Source organism: Emys orbicularis, chromosome 3 (assembly GCF_028017835.1).
Source record: "Emys orbicularis isolate rEmyOrb1 chromosome 3, rEmyOrb1.hap1, whole genome shotgun sequence".
Lineage (NCBI taxonomy): Eukaryota > Metazoa > Chordata > Testudines > Emydidae > Emys > Emys orbicularis.
Genome location: NC_088685.1, coordinates 106,514,676 through 106,534,440, shown reverse-complemented (window position 1 = coordinate 106,534,440; position 19,765 = coordinate 106,514,676). Strand labels below are relative to the sequence as shown.

General features: G+C 43.9%; 1 protein-coding gene across 1 annotated transcript in view; it reads right to left on the bottom strand.

Annotated features, from left to right (window-relative positions):
• The window catches only part of PDE7B (phosphodiesterase 7B), a 113,929-nt gene that overhangs the window by 50,897 nt on the left and 43,267 nt on the right, over positions 1 to 19,765 (bottom strand). Inside the window, exon 2 of the mRNA XM_065401825.1 lies at positions 844 to 927. Within this exon, the coding sequence (XP_065257897.1) occupies positions 844 to 927 (84 nt within the window). The remainder of the gene's footprint in view (positions 1 to 843; positions 928 to 19,765) is intronic.

Here is a 19,765-nt window from a genome sequence, read left to right as displayed (position 1 = left end):
AGATTTATGCCAAGCCCTACTTGTGTCTGAATGTCAGAGTTGTGTTGTATTCTGTTTGAATACAAAGACCAAAGAATTGTGAGTGAAATTTTTATCTTTAATCATCTTTGCACACTGGGTAACTGGGGTACAATAACTGGGCATTTCCCAGGAATCTCTCTAAAGGAGAGAAGACAGAAAAATCCCTCTCATAGTTTGGATAAATGGAGAGAGGTCAGGTGAAAAAGAACTGGGACTTTTTTTTTAGCTGTGTTCATTATTCACAACAACGCTAGATTAATAACTTTAATAAAAATGAGGTTATAGCTGTTTTTTTGACAGATGCTCACTATAGGCCTGATGCAAAATCCAAGTCAAGGGGAAGACTCCATTGGGTTTTGCATTGGGCTCTGACTGTTGACAAAATTAATGTCACTGTAATCCACTGCTCAGTGCATGTTATGTTTCTCCCTCTGTGCCCAAACCACAGAGGATGAGAGGCGGTTAAAGCTTTCAGATGGTGAGTCTGGATCTTTAGGTCCTTTTAACTGTGGAAGTCCCCAGTTCAATCCCTGGGGTTGGCCATGATGGCAGCTATCACACCACTACTGACGTACGTATTTATCTGACCAACTGTAAGCAGTATGGACAGTGGTCATTTAGTCAAAACATTTCATGCTCAAACACTGGGTGGGAACAACAGTATTATGGCACATTCCCCGTTGAGTGAAAGAGGAAAGCAGGTCATTGAATGTGGCACAATGATCCTTGGGTCATAGACTTTTAATAACCATTTTGGTTTTTAAATTTCCTTTACAAATCCATTCCCAGTAGGAATTTAGTTGGGGAAGGGGTTGCACTTACTGTTGAGAAGACGGAAGTCTATGAACGGGTAGGAACCACGGCGTTCAGAGAGAACCCCTGTCTGACCTCTCACCCGTGCATCTCCTGCAAAACACAACCCCCCACAGATGTTAGAAGGGGTGTCCACCCTTTCTTCTTGTGTAATATTAACCAACCAAATTGATAGCATCACAATCCTCTGCCCGGAAAGCCACGCTTCAAATACCATTTCACATGGCTTCCCTGTAGAACTAGGTACTGCAGTACAGCTCAGCCCTCTGATATGATCGGAATATAGCAGAAAAGATGTAGCCATCCTATTGAACAGCTGCTCATCCAGTGAATAGACTCATATCACTTCAGGAGCATTGCAGAAATCTAGTTTCTGATCCCAGCTATACCAATAGGCTTAAAATTGTTATTTCACTGCTGACAGGGTGCTCAGTGTTGTACATGACGCACAGCTGAGAGTGTCCTGCCTTAAAGACGTTACAATCTGAACCACACAGACACAGGGAGACAGATGCTGCCACCTTTACAAGTATTACCAACCCCCTATGTTCAAAAATCATTAATCAGCCCCCAAATATAATGAAACTGGTTTAAAAATCATGATATTAAAAAAATGATTCTTTTCCTTTCCCTTTGTGTTTTTGAGCCTTTAGGGTGCACTCAGGTGATGTTTTCAAGCTTTTCTCTGCAACAATGAAAGTTAGAAATGTTCATTAAAAAAAGTAAGCTGTGATTCTCAAAAAAATAGCATGACTCCAGGAACTGAGGCTTTAAGAAAAAAACTAAATACCACCAGGTTTGGAATAAGATAGTGAGACTAGGCAAGACTGCTTTACTCACATTGACAAGTACCTTATTATTGCCTCAAGCTGCACCACTGAAATTAATTAGACTACTTGAAAAGTAAAGTACCGTTAAGGTTGTGTAGGAGTGGCCACATCTGTCCCGGAATAGGCAGTCGTGTTGAGGACATAGCTAAATTCAGAGCGGTCTCCCTCTGAGTTTTTATTTTTCTGTGAAGACTACTGAGGGCTATCAGGTAACTCTAAAAAGAATTGGTCTACCTGCTCCTAATGTAACTGTACCAACACATAACATTTAAAAAAATCTCTGATTGTGAAAACACTAATGGTCTTTTCGATACCTGTTAATTAAGTAGAAGTGCATTCAGTGGAAGTGCTGAGGAATGGCGAGAAGTCTATCAATAAGCCAGGTGTAGGCAGCAGACATACATCCCAGCCAAAATGTTTAATTCCCTGGGGGTAAGCATTGTTTATTGCAAACTGCCAGGTTGTGGTGGTGGTGGTTTGTTTTTAAATCTTTGTCAGGCCTATCACCAATTCACTGCACCTCAACATCTAACAGCACCTGCTGAGTTAGTGATCAAATTGTGTGTAGTGATGTGTCTACCTGCTGGAGATTTTGAGCATACAGCAGTTGGAGGGGAATGGATTGGTCTGTGTGTACAAATTTCATATTGCTGCCTAGGCCCCTACAGTTCTCTAATCAGGAGTGCTAGCAGACTTGATTTCCACGCGGAGGAAGAGCAGTGATGCTGCAAAATGCATTTGCTAGCTCTCTTGTGTAAGCTTCCAGCTATTTGCCTTCAGGCTTAAAATAAAGCTAAGCAGTTGTTCTTCAATTAATACAATTAGTTGTGTTTCATTTCAAATCACCTTCTTGTAGCGAAAGGAAGGATTCTGTGAAAACAGGACAGGAAATTTTGACAGCTGAGAGTCAGATCACTGTTCCATCTTCATTGTGTTTCAAAGTGAAACAAACAAGATGAGGGGAAATAAAAAGGGTTGTTTCTCTTTTATTTTTTCAGGCTGAAGACATAAGATAGCACACTGGAATGTTCAATGTTACAAACACAGAAAAAGCTGCATCTTTGTCAGACCCAAAGTCTGGAGGCAGCTTTGGGCTCTCCAGGGGAGACATTTCCTGAATGAATCTTCTGCCCGCTTGGCATCTTACATTGTCTCTTTTTAATAATAATTAATTAATTAATTAATTAATTAATAATAAAAACCCAGCCTGTGCTAGGTAACAGGAGTGTGTGGCTTATTACAATACTGCCAGTAAGGGTGGAGATGCTGGCAGTGCTGACAACTTACAGCTGCTGCTGAAACATCAGCTGCATGACAAGAACCAGAATCTGGCTGCAATCATGGTGTCAAGGTCCTTTCAAAGTGGGGAGAAGGGACAAGAGAAGAATTAAGCAGCCGTTACTGAGCTGCTGCTGCTGCGAATGCAGTAAATAAGCAGGAGAAACATTCCTTTTCCAAAAGCCGCTGTTTGAAATGCTGCGGGACTGAATTTCCCCACGTAGGCAACTCATGTTAGCAAGGCCGGAGAACAGATTGTAGCTATCACACAATGAGAAGGCTGCTCCGTGCAACAGCAGCTGGGATGTGCCACTGCATTATTTAGTCTATTTAATACATGGCTCCATGTGATACTTCACGGACGACAACAATTCACAGAATGCTAAAAGTGGGCACCCGATGCAGCATTTCTACAATGGTCATCTAAGGACCTCCACTTTAAAATACTACTTTACTAAAACTTCATGTTTTGTACTGCAGCCCATTACTGTAGCATGGCAGCTTCCATGAAAAACAGATCAACAATAATTAAGCCCCTAGTGGACTCTGAGGAAGCTCTGGCTCTTCTTCCTTTTGACTTATACAAAGGTTTTTGGTTCTTGGGGAAGGGAAAGAAGGTTTGTTGATGTTGTGAGTGTTATCGTAATGTAATGATGTTTTCTGCACTGTACAGTGTGTGCCACTACTGCTACTTAGCTGTCAAGTAGACTTTTCAGCCACGGATCTCAAAGTGCTGTACAAAGGAAGGTAAGTATCGTGTAACCCTACATGGAGTTTGCCAGCTCCTGGAACTCTGGACTAGAGCCCTGCAACCCAACCTGAACGCAAGGGGACCCAACTACAAGTGTCAGGTTTGGGTCGGGACAGAAAACAACTGGACCATCTCAGGCCTGGGTGGGGTGGGCTCTCATGACATTCTCTTGCCCAGGAGATTTGCCCAGCGGCAGCTGCATGCTCCTCTTCTGCCAGCCACTGCATTGAGTGAGTGCGCCAAGGAGCCACAGTGCCACTCTCTCTGCAGCACACGCACAGTGGCAGAGGCGCTGACTCAGGTTCTGCAGGAAGGACTGGAAGAGGTCAGGTTGGAAAACGACTTGACCCTGTGGGGTTCAGGTCTGGGGCAGGCTTAAAACTTAGGACCGAGTAGACCGCTACGCTGGACAGCCTCTGTGGGGTTCTACTGCAATGTACTGAAACATGTATGTGTATAAAGAGTTCAGTGCATAAAAATGGGTCAAGCTGGATGGCTGCCTCGGTCTCACCTATACATCTCTGCCACCTCTCCCGCAAGCAGACAGCACCCTTGTTTTGGTTCTGAACAGCTGTTCTTATTCACTGAAGTCCTTATGCACAGGAGGACTTCCACACATCAGACAACAATAATGGCTACGTGAGCCCTCTGAAACCATTTCCCAGCATGCTTGGAATCAGGGCTGCGGTCAAAAGGGACAAGAAACTCCTGGTGAGCCCAACAGGTTTCTGGACGGGGTGATCCAGACAAGCAGCTTGCTGGGCCAAGAACGAGTCAGGTTGCTCAGTCTCACAGTGGAAGAGGACAGCCTGACTCAGAGCCAGAGACTCGTTTCAGTGTCAGATCCAAGTTGTGACTTTGGGGAGCAGAGAAGAGAAAAGCCGAACAGCTCAATCAGGGAATCTGTGCATAATAAACCACCCCACAAAGGGAGTCTTTGAACTGCTGTGGGATGTGTTGCCTGGGTCAGGCAGTTCCAGCCCTGCAGAGACCAGCGTCCAGAGTGGCAGAGATCTGACCTGGTGCTGGTTACCGGGAGCCAGCCAAGGCCTCCACAGAACTCCAGACCAAGAAGCCAGAGAGGACCCTGCCCTACCCAGGAGCAAAGACACTGTAAAGGGACCCTTTTTGTTTAAGGCAGCCAATGTTCACAGCACTACAACATTTGTCTCCAGGCTCATCTCTAGTGGATCAGCTGCCTGTGAGGGAGCTGGAGGCTGGGCAGGGTTGTGAGTGGTGGGAAATTGATTGAATTATTATTGAGTACATATTAGTTAACACTAACTCTTTCCTTCCCCAGATCCTATTTTACTGCTGCCCACAAAGTTCACCTTTGTTATACTGTTATTTTTGGGTGTGTTACTTCTTTGCTGGGGTTTGTATCACAGGCGCTGACTTTTATTTTTCCCCGTGGGTGCTCCACCCCCACTCCACCCCTTCCTCCAAGGCCCCACCCTCGCTCTGCCTCTTCCCGCCCCTGCTCTGCCCACTCCCCCGAGGCCCTGCCTCTAGCTGCACTCTGTTCTCCGCCCTCCCCCGAGCGCCTCCTGCCAGCTGCCAAACAGCTGTGGCTGGTGGGTGCTGAGCACCCCCTATTTTTTTTCTGTGGGTGCTTGAGCCCCGGAGCACCCACAGAGTTGGCACCTATGGTGTGTATTGATGTATTTATTGTTTCTTGCATACTGGGTTTTATACTCCTTGCTTGCAGTGGTAGCATTATTCATTTTCCCAAATGACAACATTCCTTGTATCTCACCCCAGGGAGGCATCACCTTGGCATCACAAGAAGGAACCCAGGATCCAACCTCTGCGAGAAGAGGGGAGAAGCCACTCCAAGTACCAGAGAGGACGCTTGAACCACACCTCAGGGGAAGGGCTACAATTGCTACCCCCACTTTATAGCAGGGGAGTGGAGGCAACAGAAATAGTCACTTGCAGAATACTGCACAGCAAATCAGTGTCAGAGTGTAGCGGGGTGGTTACCCGCTCCTGCCCTGAAGGGCTTGAAATCAGCCCTGAAAGAGGGCTGCAGGGGTAAAAGCAGCCCTGGAGAGGGCTGCAGCTCTAAAAGCTGGGCTGATTGGGGAAGTGGCTGCAGCTGGGCCACACCCCAATCAGGCCACAGCTGGCCTGTATGAAAAGGCTGGGAGCCAGGAGCTCAACAGTTTCTCTCTGTGTTCAGAGAGAGACGGGCCTGGCTGCAGGGAGCTTAACCAGGTGTCTGGAGTGGAGTGGAGTGGAGTGGAGCAGGGCTGGGGAAAGGCCAAGGGAGCTGGGGAGCTCTGGCCTAGGAAAGCCTCAGGCTGCAGGCCTGGTAAGGCCTATCAGGTACTGGGTTGCAGTGGGCAGCCTACGGGTAGCCAGAGGCAGCAGGTCCAAACCCCTTTGCCTGTGGTGAGTGGCTTATACTGCAGTCTGCCCCAGGGAATGGGGGCTAGATAGAGACTGGGCAGTAGCCAAGACTGAGGTGAAGTGGGGATAGTGGGTGGGGGTTGGGAGGGGGAGACCCAGAGCTGTGAGGGGTTACTGCCAGGGGGCAGCACCCCAGACAACAGGGCACTGGGTCCGGGAAGGACACGGGGGCCAAGCAGTAGCGGGACACCGGCCTGCAGAGGGCACTCCAACGGCTGGAGAGCTAATTCCCGGAGATGACCAGCAGGAGGCGCCGCCGGGTGAGTCTGCGCTCGCTTATATAGAGCTAGGAAACCAGATCCCATTTCAGCGGGCTGTCCACTGGACCATGCTGTCTCCAAGAGGATAGTGTTTAAAAAAAAAAAAATGTCTGTCTCCAGGGCCATTAGCAGTAACAATAACCAATTTTCAGTCTTTGTCTTTTTAACAAAAAATATTCAGTTTTTGGCTTTTTGGACTTTCAAATTTAAAAACTAAACCTTCCTGGGGAAAATTCAGTGTTAAGAAAAAGCCCCTTTTTGTAAAAAAAACAAAGTTTGAAGAAAAATGTTCAACTAGCTCTGCTTCTCAGTACAAACTCAGTTATCTGAACCCCAATTACCCAAAACATAGTCCCATCTCCATATACTGATGCTTTACCCTGAAAATTCCCACAGCTGTCCCAAACATTAATAATGGGCTAGAAATTGTTCACCAGCTTATTCAGCTACTTGAGGCTGGTGTGTATCCCAGTACTGGCAACTATTTTCTTTTGTAAGAAACATTTTACTGCTGTTGTCCCTGAGGATGGTCACTATACGCACACACAGAGAATGTACATGATGTATGTTCATACAGTATATGTTTCTATTATTCTCACACAACTCATAGTGTTAAAGTCAACATTTACCACACTGTGCTATTTAAGCACCCGTTTTGCTCTATACTTTAAGCTGGAAATCTAAGGTAGTCTAGATACTGTTGTATGGTAAATGGTGAGCACTTTCTCTGAGAGAATATAAATTCATGTATGCATGACTATAATATACAAAAGCATGGAGAGAGGAAAGGAGTGAATGACAACAGGGGTAACTGAGCTGGAAGGCTTGTCCAAGCCCCCTTTTCATATGGAGAAATGGAGGGTTCTGACTTAGGCGACTGTCAGCAAGAGCCATCAACATGTTTCAGTCAATAGTTTGTGGGTACAATGAAAGAGCTGGAAACCTCAATCATTGGCATCCCAGGAGTCTAACAGAAAAATATTGAACAAAAGGAGCAGAAGAGCCTTGGGAAAATAGTTCCAAGGACAACACAGGGGTTTGTATAAAAATATTATTACCAATGTTAGCAAACAGCAGACAAGAAATCATCCTTGAGAATCTTTGTCTCTAAAGGAAGTAGCAGATGCGACTCCACCAAATAACCTGCTTCAGTTATGGCATAACCAGGGCTTGAAAAATTTACCAGGGACTTGCTAGCCGGAGGGCTAAGTAGGCCCACTAGCTAGAGATGAATATGAACGATTGGGAGGAAGCGGAGCGACAATGAGGTCCAGAGGCAATGCTCTGGTGAGAACTTCAGTGCTCTCCCTTCCTCAGCTTCCTTAGCCGGTAAGAAGAGGGATAGTGGTGGGAGGTGTACTAGGCTACTTCCCCTACACCCGGCTTAGAATCTCCACCTTTTATATCATCCTCTGTCTGGGAAATTTGAAGCTTCACCTTTCTCCAGCTGCTGCAAGGAGCTTGTCTGTCTCTTCCCATTTCCCCCCTGCAGAAAATCTTACAAATCGTATGAGTGGAGAGGGTGTGTGTGTGTCTGTTACTCTACCCTTACTTCTGCCTCTCTTTTGGGTGGTCCTTGGTATTTTATAATTCCAGTTCTAGCGCCTCTGCTGTGGCTCAGAGTCTGCCCAAGCAGCAGCATTGTGAAATTGACACGATCTTGCATGTTTCACTGCTGCTTTCAGAGTTCTGAACAGCAACAGCATGACTGGCCTGAGCCTTATCATTCTGCTGCCACGCAGCAAAGTTCTGAACAGTAAAAGAGGCTCTAGAACTCTGCAGACTTCACACACCTTTGCAGTGGTTTACATTCTGTTCACGTTCTGTTTTCATTGCAACAACAAGAGCTAGGAACTTCCAACCGGGGGGAGTAATATGCGATCACATGCATTCTGTGGGTTTTATACCTGCCTCAAAGTACCAACCCTGACCACTGTTGGAGGCAGGATACTAAACTAGGTAACCTGGCTCAGTATGGTAATTCTTGTGTTCCTAAAAATGTAGAAAGGCATTCTGCCACCAGAGGAATGGGGTATCACTAGTGTCACTGCTGTTGTAATCCAATGGAGCCTGATGGGAGGATGCAAAACTTTCTCACACACAAATTTAAATCTAACAAAAATGTTCAGGCCTAAAAAAAGTCTAAATGTCAAAAGCTGTAATAATAGTAATAAGAATAGTTACACGGTGCTCTTAGCAATGTGTAGTGGGTTGTGTTACCATGGTAACTTTGCAGATAATGTCTTCCTGCCATAGCAAAACAATTCTAAATTGCACCATTAAGAGAAGCCCATTATTAATTAGTTAAATGCTTCTTCTTGACATCTACTCACTTACCTTTATAAAGCCCACTGATGAAACAAATAATGTGCATCGTTAATAAAAACACATAGCACTTACATAGCACTGTACATTTTTCAAAGTGACGCACAAACAGTTCCCAAACCATTCAGTTTAGGTGGTTAAATATAATTGTCCTTGTGATGATTTGGCAGACCTGTCTATGTACAATTTTTGAATTCTGTTTGATATTATGAACTCTATATCTTTATATCCTTATGGTGGTCTTTCCTGTATTATTGCATCATACTTTGTTAAGGAGTGGGGGACTGGTGCCTAAGTGTCTGCTTCTGAATGGGGTCATCATTAAGGATCATCAGCAACTGAATAAGCCTTACCCCACAGTGGTTCTCAAACTGTGGGTTGTGACCCCAAAGTGGCTCACGACCCCATTTTAATTAGGTCGCTAGGGCCAGTGTTACACTTGCTGGGGCCCGGGGCTGAAGCCGAAGCCTGAGCCCCACTGCCTGGGGCTGAAGCTGAAGTCCAAATGCTTGAGCCTGGGGCAGCAGGCCTTTGCTTCCCCTCCCCTCGACCAGGGCTGTGAGGCTCGGGCTCCTGCCCCCTTCTGCCCGGGGTCATGTATTAATTTTTGTTGTCAGAAGGGGATCCTGGTGCAATGAAGTTTGAGAACCACAGAACAATGGAGTGGCTGCAACCAGAGGTGAAAGTAAGCCAGTACGGTACGGCGGACCGGACCGGCTTCCCCAGGCCTATGATTTAAAGGGCCTGGGGCTCCGGCCACTGCAGGGAGCCCTGGGCCCTTTAAATCGCTGCCTGAGCCCCGCTGCCGGAGCCACGGGGTAGCAGTGGCAGGGCTCCGGCGGTGATTTAAAGGGCCCGGGGCTCCCAGCCGCTGCTACTGCAGCAGAGCCCCGGGCCCTTTAAATCACCACCGGAGCTCCAGGCCTCTGCTGTTATCCCGGGAGCTCCAGCAGCAGGGCTCGGGCAGCGATTTAAAGGGCCCGGGGCTCCAGCCACTGTGGGGAGCCCCGGACCATTTAAATCACCGCCCGAGCCCCGCTGCTGGAGCCCTGGGGTAGCGGCCTCGGGCCTCCAGAGGTGATTTAAAGGGCCGGGGCTCCCAGCCGCCACTAATTCAGCGAAGCCCCGGGCCCTTTAAATCTCCGCCTGAGCCCCGGGGTAGCAGTGGAGCCGGGAGCTCCCGGGGCTCCATCGGCAATTTAAAGGGCCCGGGGCTCCTCTGCGGTAGTGGCGGCTGGCGCCCCGGGCCCTTTAAATCGCCCCTGAGCCTCAGGGCTCCCAGCTGCCGCTGCAGCTAATAGCTCTGGGGGTGATTTAAAGGACCCGGGGTTCCCAGCCGCCACTACTGCAGCTGGAGCCCCGGGGCCTTTAAATTTTGATTTAAATGGCCTGGGTATTTAAAGGCCCCGCCGCTTCCGGTTGAGGCCACACCTCTTCCGGTTGAGGCCACGCCCCCTGCTCAGGACTCCGGCATACCGGTGAGTCCTTTAAGTTACTTTCACCCCTGGCTGCAACGAAGGTAAAGTCAGTTCTCTGCAGAGGTGTAGACAATGGCACAAAAAAACAGGTTGTTTGTGGTGGCTTTTAAAAAAACACAGAGATGAGGAGGGTTTTTAAAAAAAAAAAAAAAAAAAAAAAAAAAAAGGAAGTTTGGGGCTGGAGTGAGAAGAGACTCCATGAGCTGGAAGAGACACCTGAGCTGAAGGAGTGAGGTCCTGGAGAGGGGACCTGGAATCCTGACAGGACACTGACCAAATCCCAAAAGAATACTCAAGAGTGATGGTGAAACTGAGAGAGGGAATTACATACAGACATTACATATTTTGCATGGAGCTGTATATCTCTTGCGCTGTCTAAAGAGTGATGGGTTTAGCAATCCCTCTGCAAGGTCTCTGTCTTACTTGTTTCAGCTATCATGCATCTCTGAAAGGTTAAACTATAAACCAGAGTACCCATAATCTTGGAGCTCTAGGGAGGATGTACTTAACCTACTTAGGAGCTTTGTGGGGTTTAGGGCAGCTGAGCTGCAGGGTCCCATTCCCTAGGAGTTGTACCAGATGACAGTCTATGCTCAGGAAGTATGCCTGAATCCAAAGAAAGAGACAGTGTCTGGAACCCACTCAGACCCAGAGGAGCTTAAAAGCACATTGATCCAGCATGTGGGTCCAAATACAGCAGCCCGATGAACATCCAACAAGGGAGAGCTATACCAGGCCTGTGGAACCCCCATTTTGCATATGGGGAAGTATGTGATTTGTCCAAGACCACATGGTGTATCAGTGGCAGAACCAGGGAGTAGAATTTAGGAGTTCTGGATTCTGACCTTATTCTCAGTGCATTTGGCTTCACTGCTTCTCTTACAAGTGTCTAAAAGATTCATAGATTCCAAGATCATATGGGACCACTGTGATCATCTAGTCCAGGGGTTCTCATACTTTTTTTGCTGGGACCTCCTTTGAAAATATTTCAGGCTGTGACGACCCGCCTCAAAAAGTGATGACACCCCCATACTATGCCACCCTTACTTCTGTGCTGCTGCTGGTGTCGGTGCTGTCTTCAGAGCTGGGTGCCAGCAAGCAGCTGCCACTCTCATGATGCCCCTTTTACAATAGTCTTGTTACCCCCTTTTGGGATGGGACCCCCACTTTGAGAAATGCTGAATTCTAGTCTGACCTCTTGTATAACACAGAGAATGGAACTTCCCCAAAATGATTCCTAGAGCATTTCTTTTAGAGAAACATCCAATCTTGATTTAAAAATAGTCCGTGATGGAGAATCTATCATGACCATTGGTAAATTGTTCTAGTGGTTAAAATCATCACCCATATTTATATTAGGACTCAAAATGATCAGAACTATAACGTCTTATCTTAACTGGCAATTGTCACTCATTCTACTAAATGGGTCAACCTGTAGAGCTTCAGTTCAATTTAGAATCTGAGCATCTGAACCTTTATGTAAACCACCCAAAACTCTCGGGCCTGATTCTACTCTCACATGGGATTTACCCTGGTGTAACAACATTGAATTCAACAGAGTTACTACTGTAATTGAGAAAAGAACTGGGACCCTGGAATCTGCCAATCAGGGTTGGAAAGTCTCAGAATATAGACTTCCTTTAGAGTAGAGGTCAGAGAATAATTCCTAAGATCATTTTTCAACCAAATTTGCGCTTCCCAACTTACCACCTGTTTGCAATATTCAGATATCTGAAATTATTAACAGATTTCTTCAGTGAATAATTCTTGGCCTGCAGATCCTTCTTGAACAGTTTGCTTTAAGTATGTGATTTGTTCTGTGGATAATATACGTGTGGGCACTGTTTCTGTTTTCTGATTAGACAGTTCATTTCAACCAGCTATTACAACACTGAGTTGAGAATTTTACAGTTGAATATACACATTGAAATATGCTTTTGAGAACTGTTTTTGATCATTCAGGATTTTTTTTTTTTTTTTTTTTTTAAACAGGAAGGATGGTCTTGCAGTGAAGGCACTGGATGGGACTCAAGAAATGTGAGTTCAATTCCTGGCTTCCTGTGGGACCTGTGGACCATCTGTAAAAAAGGGTAACCACACTTCCATTCTTTGTCTGTCTTGTCTATTTAGACTGTAAACTCCTTGGTACAGGGACTATGTGTTTGTACAGCACCTAGCACTATAAGGCCATAATCTTGGTTGGCTCTTCTATCACTAACCTAATACAAATACTAATAATATTTGCTTTTCATGCCAGTAAAGCTCAAGTGCTCTGATATTTGCAGAGTTTGAACACACTACCAAACCAAAATTTGCTTTTGGAGATGTAGGCGCATTCATGGAGATAATTTCCCACTTTTCCCTGAGCTCTGTGTGTGGGATTCCCAGTTCTTCCCCCTCCAGCTGGAACGACAAGGAACAGAGGTGCACAAAATCATAACTAATAAACATAGTAGTCAGTAGTTTGTGAACACTCCTCCCTGCATCAATAACGTTTCGTTTGCACCAAATCCTCAGGTCTTTTTAACATCTTTTACACAATGGGAGTTTTGCCTGAGGAAGGACTGAGTAAAGATGAGTAAAGACCTTCTTGGTTTGGGCGCTTGAGTTTTGTACCAACGTTGCAGAGTTGCCAAATTCTAAATAGCTCCTTGAGTGACATTTCTGTGGATGTGAACGTGTGAAGCTTTTTCTGACTCAGCTTTTCTCCCCCTTATCTAATAATGCTAAGGCTTCTAGCCAAAGCTCTACAAGTGCTTTCATATGCCCACAAGGTGGGTCAGTATTCACTCCAATTTATGGATAGGGAATGGAAGCACAGGTGAGTGATGGGACTTTCCCAAGGTTGCACGGTGTGTCAGGGACAGAGATGGGAATGGAAGTCAGGAGACCTGACTCCAAGTCTTGTACATTAGCCACAAGAGCATCCTTTCTCTCTTTGTCTCAACGGTGTTTCCTTTTCTCCCTTTTCCTCCATCTTCCCTATTGTCTCACTCTTTGCCTTTCCTCCCCGCAATTCCACTGGCTCTTGGCTCAATCTCAGTCTCTCCATCCCCACTTCTATTCCTTCAGTCCTTTCCCTGAATTTCTTTGTAACCCGCCTGGTCCTCTCTCAAGCCTGGTCCACACTAACCCCCCACTTCGAACTAAGATACGCAACTTCAGCTACGTGAATAACGTAGCTGAAGTCGAAGTACCTTAGTTCGAACTTACCGCGGGTCCAGATGCGGCAGGCAGGCTCCCCCGTCGACTCCACATACTCCTCTCGCGGAGCAGGAGTACCGGCGTCGACGGCAAGCACTTCCGGGATCGATTTATCGCGTCTAGACAAGACGCGATAAATCGATCCCAGAAGATCAATTGCTTACCTCTGGGTCCGGCGGTAAGTATAGACCTACCCTCACACACACCATGGCTGCCTCCTGGGGATGACATTTCCTGGGAGTGGAATACAGTGTTGTTCAGGACCAGTAGTGCTGGCCACAGATTCCTCCCCACTGTGCTGTGCTAGAAGTCACAGTGTGTGAAAGGAACCAGCACTGGGAACACAGGACTGGAAAGAACCTTTTGGGTCAACAAGTCCAGTCCCCTGCTGTCACAGGCAACCCTGTTCACAGACTTAGCAAGCGCCATCTTAAAACTGATTATGTTGTTTGCTCCACTACACCTGTTGGAAGGCACCTGTTGGAGCCTCACTCCTCTGATGGGGAAAGTGAAGGGGAGGAGGAGGAAATATTGGCTGCTTGCTCAGAAGTCCCCATGAGTTGTTTCTAATAGCTTGGAGGAGCTGAACTGGAAAGCTTATTGCCTGCAGCTCTGCTTATGAGTGCCACTTCAGCTAATACAAATGAGAACCGAGGCAAATGTGTGACTCATTCCAGATGAGTGACACTTGACAGGTTCGAGATTGAGAGGTTTCTTATTTTATCCAGACCTTGTTTGCTCATCATTTGCTGTAATAAATTCTCTTTTCTATTTGGAAGTTGTCTCTTAGGGACATGGTTTGGGAACTTTCCCCTTTCTTGACTGAATCTGTTTCAGTTTCTTTATGGAACATACAAAAAAACTGTCACAACTCAGTAATTGCTGAACAATGAACCCAGAGAATATTTTCCAAAATCATCTGTTATTAAGTGGGTAATCTTAACCCTAAATGTTTTTAAGACTGCATCATTCTAGATCTGGCTGAAAATTTTCAGAGAGACTAGTTTTTCCATTGGAAAATGCCATTTTGTCAAAATTGAAACTTTCTGTTGGAACATGTCAATTTTGAGGAAATTTCATTTTTGGGGGGAAAATATCAAAAAAACATTTTGATGATGTCAAAGCATTCTGTTTTTTGCCATTATTGGATTGGAACATTTCAATTTTTTATTCCAAAATACTTTTTGTTTTGATATTTGTGGATATTCAATTATAAATTATAATAGATATGAAATAAAATAAGTCAAAATTGAAAAAAAAATTAGTTGATGCAAAAGAATTCCCCCAGCCCCCCCAAAAATGACAAAATTCTTTATTTTTGTTCAGATCTGGAAAGAAAACAAATGTTTCCATCACAAATGTCTTGCAAAACAGAAATTCCTGTTCTTGCACAGCTCTGATTATTTCCTATTTACTGCTAGGATTTAGCAGGATTGGGCCTTTTAAGCTTAAAGCTTTATCATTTACAGCATCATAGTTACAGCAAAATTAAAAAAAAAAAAAAAAAAAGACCGTAAAAGAAGAATAAGAGCAAACAAACCCACACAACACAAAAACACACACAAAAAACCCCACCACAAAATTGATCACTAAAGAAGAACAAGGACCAATTTTTCAAAGGACCTTTTTTACTAATACTCTGTAATATTTTCGAGAATCTCTGTTTACATATGCAAAAATCCATTGCAAAGCAGGGAACTGTAGGCAAAATTAATTAATTTAAAAGTAAAAGTGGGAAGTTAAGAGCAAAACTACTTGATTTGTGCCTAGATATATTGGTACTTGCATGATCAAATGGATACAATTCCGAGTACTGTGGGTACATTTGAGGGAGACCCTCTGAAAATTTGGCCTTAAATATAGATTCCCCCGCCCCCCACCAAATTACCATCTACTGTATGTGGGGTCATATTTAGCAATATGTATTTAGCTATCTTTATGTCCACTTAAAAGAAAACCTGGTTGTTCATATGGACATATAAATGTCCGTTGTCTATGGTACTGGGGATTTTGTTTTAATTAAAAATGATAAAATCTCCATAAAAATATAATCATGTTTCTTCAACTCCCACTGCTCTTTTTCTTGGCACTGTATAGGACACACACGCAAAAGATTGGCCTCCAGAGCAGAGATTCCTGGCACTAGGGACCTGAACCACATTCTTTTATGGTGCTTCATGAATTAAAAAAAAGCAGGAGGTGGAAGCAGTGTTTAAATGCTCAACAGCTTGAAAAGTGCTTTTCTTCTTTACCACTTTTCTCAAGTAACATGTAGAATCCATAGGCAAGGGATTCAAAAGGAGGAGAGCTAACTGGGTAGAACCTGGCAAATGCTCCACCTCCTGTTGTAACAATCTCAGTCCCTAATGCTGATGTTCTTGCTAAGGAAATGCAAATTTGGATAGGCTTCCCACAGTTATTTGTACCTCTGCTTGATAATGAAATGATGTTCTTTCATGACACTTCCATGTTTCCTGGTTTTGGCTAAGCCATTGCTACCTCTTTCACAGTGTTTTGGTCCTTCTGCTCCTCACAGACAAAATCAAAGCATGTCGACTTACCTCCTTTATATATAAGGTAAATCTACACACTTTGATAGATATCTATAGTAGCTAGAGCTGATCAAAAATATTAAAAATACATTGAAAGTTACTGAATTTTATTTGTTTACTGAAAACTGGATTTTTGGTAAATGAAAAATCTCTATAACCATTTCAGTGACGTTTTCAATAAACATTTTGATGAGAAATATTTAGAACAAGTCAGCAGTTTTTCATATTTTTTTAACAAGACCTTTTTTTGACCAAAAAAAAAAATTACGTTCCAAATATTCTGACCAGCTCTAACATTAACCATGCTTTCACTAATGAAGGTAAGGAAGAAACTTTCTTTGTGGCCAGGCTATTCCGTAAAGGCCTTGTGTGGAGTTTCTGAAGCAGCTGGTACTGGCCACTGTTGCACAGAGGACACTAGACTAGATCGATCGCTTGTCTTGACCGAGAACGGGCAATTCCTACATGTCCAAACATGTTTAGAGTATCAGAAAAAGGTTCTTTTGGCAGCATGAGTGAAAGTTCTTCTTGTGTCTAGTTTTATCCAAAGAGTTAGTCCAGCCCTACTGCCTGTGCCACAATAGCCGTTGCTAGATATGTTAATAGATATACTCATGACTGATACTCTGGAAATATTTGCTGTCTCAAAGTGCAGCGAAATTATAGCTTAGCTTCTCTTTTTATTATTTGCTCATACTTGAGAGATGAACATGAGCTGACTCAAAGGGAAATAATTAGTTACACATTTCACTAATTAGAATAATGTTGATAAACAAATATAATGAGGTACTTGCAGTTGGCAAAGAGTCCCATTTCCCTAGAACTTTGTCCTGCATTTCCTTTCGGCTGAGATGGCATTCAGAACACTCATATGCCAAGTAGCAGCAGGAACAGCTGCCTTCTGGACAGACTTCCCAAGCAGATGTGTTGGCAACAGTGAGGCCATCAAGTGCTTAAGCGGCTGCCAGGTGGTCTCTGATTGGCTTGTTCTCCTGAATATCAATTTCTTTCTCAGCCTCATATTCCAGAAACTGCTCAAAATTGATATTTAAAAGCAAAGGAACGAACAAGGTGTGCACGAAGTGTTAAGCATAGGTCATGATCTCTCCCAGTTGTAACCCATGTCCTTCTCGCCACACTTTCTTTACTATCATCCTTTATCATGGTACGTCTAATTTAGATCTTGTTTGCACCATCAACACAGTTATGAATAGGGAGAAAGTGTGGGGCCATAGCATCCCAAGGGAAGTGAGCAAGCTGCTCTTCTGTTCCCTCCTCTGTGGGTTAATATTCAGCCCCTAGTGTACACGAAGGGAATAACCTCTGTGATCCCCTGAGAACAGGGACTGTGATTATTCTTATCCCTGGCATGAGGTACACAAAGGGATGAGCTGAGGGAGGGCAAAGGCTCCTTGTCCTGCCTCATCAACCCCATAACCTTGCACGAGAACCAGGGGCAGCCTGGCCTTCAGATTGCAAACTCCTCTGGGCAGGACATGCTCATGTTTACATGTCTGTTAAGTGTCATGCATGCCTAGGGAACTACATAAATAATAGCCAAAAATTCAACCCAGGGGCCTAAAGTTAGGTCTCATAATCCTTAGGCACCTAAACAAAAGTAGCCTTATTTTTTCCCCAGTGTGCTCAACACCCACAACTCTCATTGATTTCATCTGCTCAGCTGCTCTACTGTAAATCACTGTGGTATCACAATTAGCGCTAGGTGAAATTTTTCAGCTGAAACGTTTTTCCAGAGAAAAATGCAGATTTGGTGACATTTTTGTGAATTTTTCTTTGTTTTGCAGAATTCTTTTGGCTGGAGGGGTAGGGGAAGAACCATAAAGAAAAAATACAAAGTATTTTGTTCTGATATTTTCGAAATGTAACGTTTTGATTTTTTGGTTCAAAATGACTTTTTGTTTTGGAACTTCCTTCACATATATTTTTAAACAATGAAAAAACACTAAACTACTCAAAATGAAGACAAAATGTTTCATTTTGAGTTGAATGAAAGGGAAATTTTGTTTGACACAAAATGAAATGTTTTTCAACCTTACAATTTGCTGAAAATTTTGAAAAAATTCATTTTCTGTTCAACCAAAAAAGATTTTTTTTTTTACCCTGATATGGCCAAGAAACCAAAAAATCCATCATTCACACAGCTGTAATCACAATGAACTTGCTAGAAAATGTCTTTCCCCCAGGCACCATACATACACTGAGTGCTGCCTCTAGAGAATGTAATGTGGGCGTCAATATCAGAAAGCGCCCTGTGCACTATCGAACAAAAGAAGGTTGACATTGACAGAAGCAGGGGGAAGTACTTAAAGGAGAGAAAGGCAGGAGTAGGATGAGAGAAGCTGGAGAAGGACAGAGTCAGAGATTCCTTGGAATAGAGGAAGGAGGGTTGGTGCCTTTGGAGCACTAAGACATATGAGAGAGAGAAAGCGTGCAGAAATAATGGGTGTCCGCTTGCTACAGAACTGTAAATGGACAGTAGTATGAAACAAACACATTGCTACTGTGATATTTGACCTAACAATTGCAGATAGATGTGAACTAGCGCTCTAGAACCAAACCCCACTGACTGGGAGTTCAAACCCAGATCAGAATTCTGCAATTTAGGCCCATTTCTGGTATTAACTTTGCCAATACTCATATGCTGTGTCAAGAATGCTATTGAAAAGGGAGAGAGAGAGACACACACACACACACAAACACCCCCTAGCCCGGAGGAGCAGAGCAAGAAAGCTTTAAAGGGAAAGCACAGTTATCACTGGCAGTTGAAGCCTGAACTTCACCTCCCTCTGTAACTGGGGGCTGATGTTCCCAGACCTCCAGCAATTGCTAAAGTCTTCTAGGAAAAAGAGGCAAGTTAGCATCTGATATTTCTAATATAACAAACAAGCAGAAAAAATAGGGGGGAAGGGAGGAGCAGGGAAAAAACAAACAAACAAAAAACTCCACCCTGAAACTTGCATTTTTAGACATCCTGGAGGAACAATAAAGGACATTTTTAAATTTTGTTTTGCTTCTACAATTTACCTTTATTATAGCTCCCTACAGCAGCCAAAGAGTTCTGATTTAGATATTCATTAAATAGACCCTTATCTGTGTGATCCAACTCCCCAGCTTCCTCTTCAAATAATATTTTGAAGCAGAAAGAGCAAGACTGGATTTCAATCTTTGTTTTTCACAAACCTCTGTAAATTCCAAAAGAGAATAGCTCCAGGACAGGCCTTTCTGCATGTATGTGTGAAGACAGCACATAAAAAAAGCATTTCCTGACTCATCATACCCTTGTGCAATCCATACCAAGCAGAGAACTTTTGTTAAAAAACTTTTTTTCTTTGAGAATTGCAAGTCATAATAAGGAAAAGCTGTGGGGTTATTGTTTTGAAGAAAAAAGACAAGTGAGCTAGAATAAATCCTCAGTAAAGCTTAAAGTAATAATCAACAACAGCAGTTGCTGTTTTTCTAGACTTCCTTAACCCTCCTCTAATATATCTATTTCTATGAGCATGCTAAAAATGAGCTGTAATGGTGGGACTCCAAATACTTACATATGGTAGTCTGGGATGAACTTTGGTTAGGTCAACCTGCTTGCATTTATAATTTCTTAAATAGAGATGTGTGAAACTGAAGAGGGTCTGAATAGAGTTGGGTGGGGAATGGTTTTCCTGGTCTGTGAAAATTTGCAAGATTTAGAAAAGTTTTCCCAGCCCGAATCAGGACAAAAGGTTAAAAATCTCAAAAATGTTCATGAACTGAAAATCCAAAAGAGTTTTCCATTCGGGTCAATAGAAATATTTTATTTCCATTTTGATCATTTAAAAAAAAA